The 2,235-nt window shown below is 42.2% G+C and overlaps 1 protein-coding gene across 1 annotated transcript in view; it reads left to right on the top strand.

Annotated features, from left to right (window-relative positions):
* The window catches only part of ABTB3 (ankyrin repeat and BTB domain containing 3), a 312,820-nt gene that overhangs the window by 201,233 nt on the left and 109,352 nt on the right, over positions 1-2,235 (top strand). Inside the window, exon 2 of the mRNA XM_069082162.1 lies at positions 309-458. Coding sequence (XP_068938263.1) covers positions 309-458 — 150 coding nt within the window. The remainder of the gene's footprint in view (positions 1-308; positions 459-2,235) is intronic.

Raw genomic sequence — 2,235 nt, forward strand, 5'->3', positions numbered from 1 at the left:
TTCTTTCTTTCTTTCTTTCTTTCTTTCTTTCTTTCTTTCTTTCCTTCTTTCCTCCTTTCTTTCTTCCTTCCTCCCTTCCCCCTCTCTCTTTCTTTCTCTCATTCTTCCTTCCTTTGTCCATTTCTTTCTTTCCAAGGAGGGAGGAAGGTGATGGGATGTAGAAATCATGATACATAAACCAAAGACATTAATAAAACACCATTTTTTTTAAAATAGCCAAATAAATAGTTTTAAAATACAGAAAAATAACCTTTCTCTCTTGTTTTGTTCTCTCTCTCTCTCCACCCCTCCTGTTGCTATGATTCCAGGTGTTCTCTGCCTGCCAGACAGCCTGACCCTTCACCGAGACCCCCAGAGGTCAAACAAGCCCGGAGAGCTGCCCATGTTCAGCCAGTCAGAACTAAGAACCATCGAGCAATCCTTGCTGGCCACCCGAGTGGGCAGCATTGCAGAATTGAGTAAGTAAAGAAGGGACTCGGCTTGTTTCTGATCTGACCAAGTCTCTTTTGTCTTATTGCAGACCCTCCCTGTGCCCATACTCAGGTTCAGGGCCAGGAGGGTATATTTCCAGCAATTAATTAACCAGATACTACTTGTGGGCTACTATAGGCAAAGAACTATGGGAAGGGTCTTGGGAGGTAATAATGACAAATACTCATAGAGTGCCTTCAAATTTTCAAAGCAATTTATAAACATTATTTCATAGGATTATAGATTGAGGTTAGAAAGGACCTCAGAAGTCACTGAGACCAGAACACTCATCTTACAGATAAGGAAACAGATGGAACCCAGAGAAATCAGATGATCTACCCAAGGACACAAAGCAAGTAAGGGTCTAAAGCAGGTTTTCCTGCTGCCAGGTCCATTTCAGTGTTCCCTCTAACTTGAGCCTCACAAGTTACCTTCACAAAAAAGGTGGCACTTGAAAGGATGTAGTGGGCAGCTAGGTGGCACAGTGAATAGAGCACTGGGCTTGGAATCAGAAAGACTCATCTTCATGAGTTCAAATCCAGCCTCAGATACTTACTAACTATATGACCCTGAGCAAGTCACTTCCCCCTGCTTACCTGAGTTTCCTCATCTATAAAATGAGCTGGAGAAGGAAATGGAAAACCACTCCAGGATCTCTGCCAAGAAAACCACAAATGGGGTCACAAAGAGTTGGACATGACTGAAACAACAGAAAAACAAATTAAAAGATATATAAGAGGCTGGTAAAAGGGAAGGGGGTCTTTCTTGTCATAGAAAAGAACAGCCTGAGCAAAAGATAAGGGTATGGAAGGGGCAGTTGGGTTGGTATGTAAAGATCATGAAAGAAAGTAATAGGAAATAAGACCAGAAAAATAGAGTGGCCTCCACATTGTAGAGGGCCTTGAATGCCAATATGGAGAGGCCCAAATTATTCAGAAGGCAGAAAATAATAACTAAATTCTGAGGAGAGGGATGATGTGACCAAGTCTATGCTTAAAAAGGCATAGCTTCTGGGGCAGCTAGATGGTGCAGTGCCTTGGAGTCAGGAGGGCCTGAGTTCAAATACGGCCTCAGACACTTAACACAAAAAACTAACCATGTGACCCTGGGCAAATCACTTAACCCCAACTGTCCTACCTTCCCCCCTCCAAAAAGAAAAAAAAGGCATAGCTTCCTATGTAGAAAAAATATTTATAGTGGCTATTTTTGTAGTGACAAAGAACTGGAAACTAAGAGGGTGCCCATTCATTGGGGGAATGGCTGAGCAAATTAGGGCACATGAATTTTTTGACAAAATATTATTGTGCCATAAGAAATGATGAAAGGGTTGATTTTGGAGAAACCTGGGAGGATTTGTATGAACGGACATAGAAGAAAGTGAGCAGAACTGGGAGAACGACATAGATACAACATGGTGAAAAATGAACAACTGTCAAAAACTCGAGAACTCCAATCAATACATGATCACCCACGATTCCCTAAAAGAGTCTCTACTTATCTCCTCAGGGCTGCTCAGTATGCCATCTGCTTTCCTGACCACCTAGAGTAAGGAAATTCAAACTGTTTTCACTTGGGATCCCACTGTTAGGTTGATAATTGAATGGTGCATTAATTCCTGATGAAATTGGAGCATTGATCCCAAGGACAGATTAAGCTCATGGGAATTGAGTCCTGGAACAGAATTATCTCTGTACCTTATGGCACAGGGGTCCTTGCACTTCCTCTCAATGGGCTAGCTATATAGATGGGTGGATGGAAGGATGG

This window comes from Petaurus breviceps, unplaced genomic scaffold (genome assembly GCF_028583685.1).
Source record: "Petaurus breviceps papuanus isolate PSGF00001 unplaced genomic scaffold, PetGlider_PUasm1.0 156, whole genome shotgun sequence".
Taxonomy (NCBI): Eukaryota; Metazoa; Chordata; class Mammalia; order Diprotodontia; family Petauridae; genus Petaurus; species Petaurus breviceps.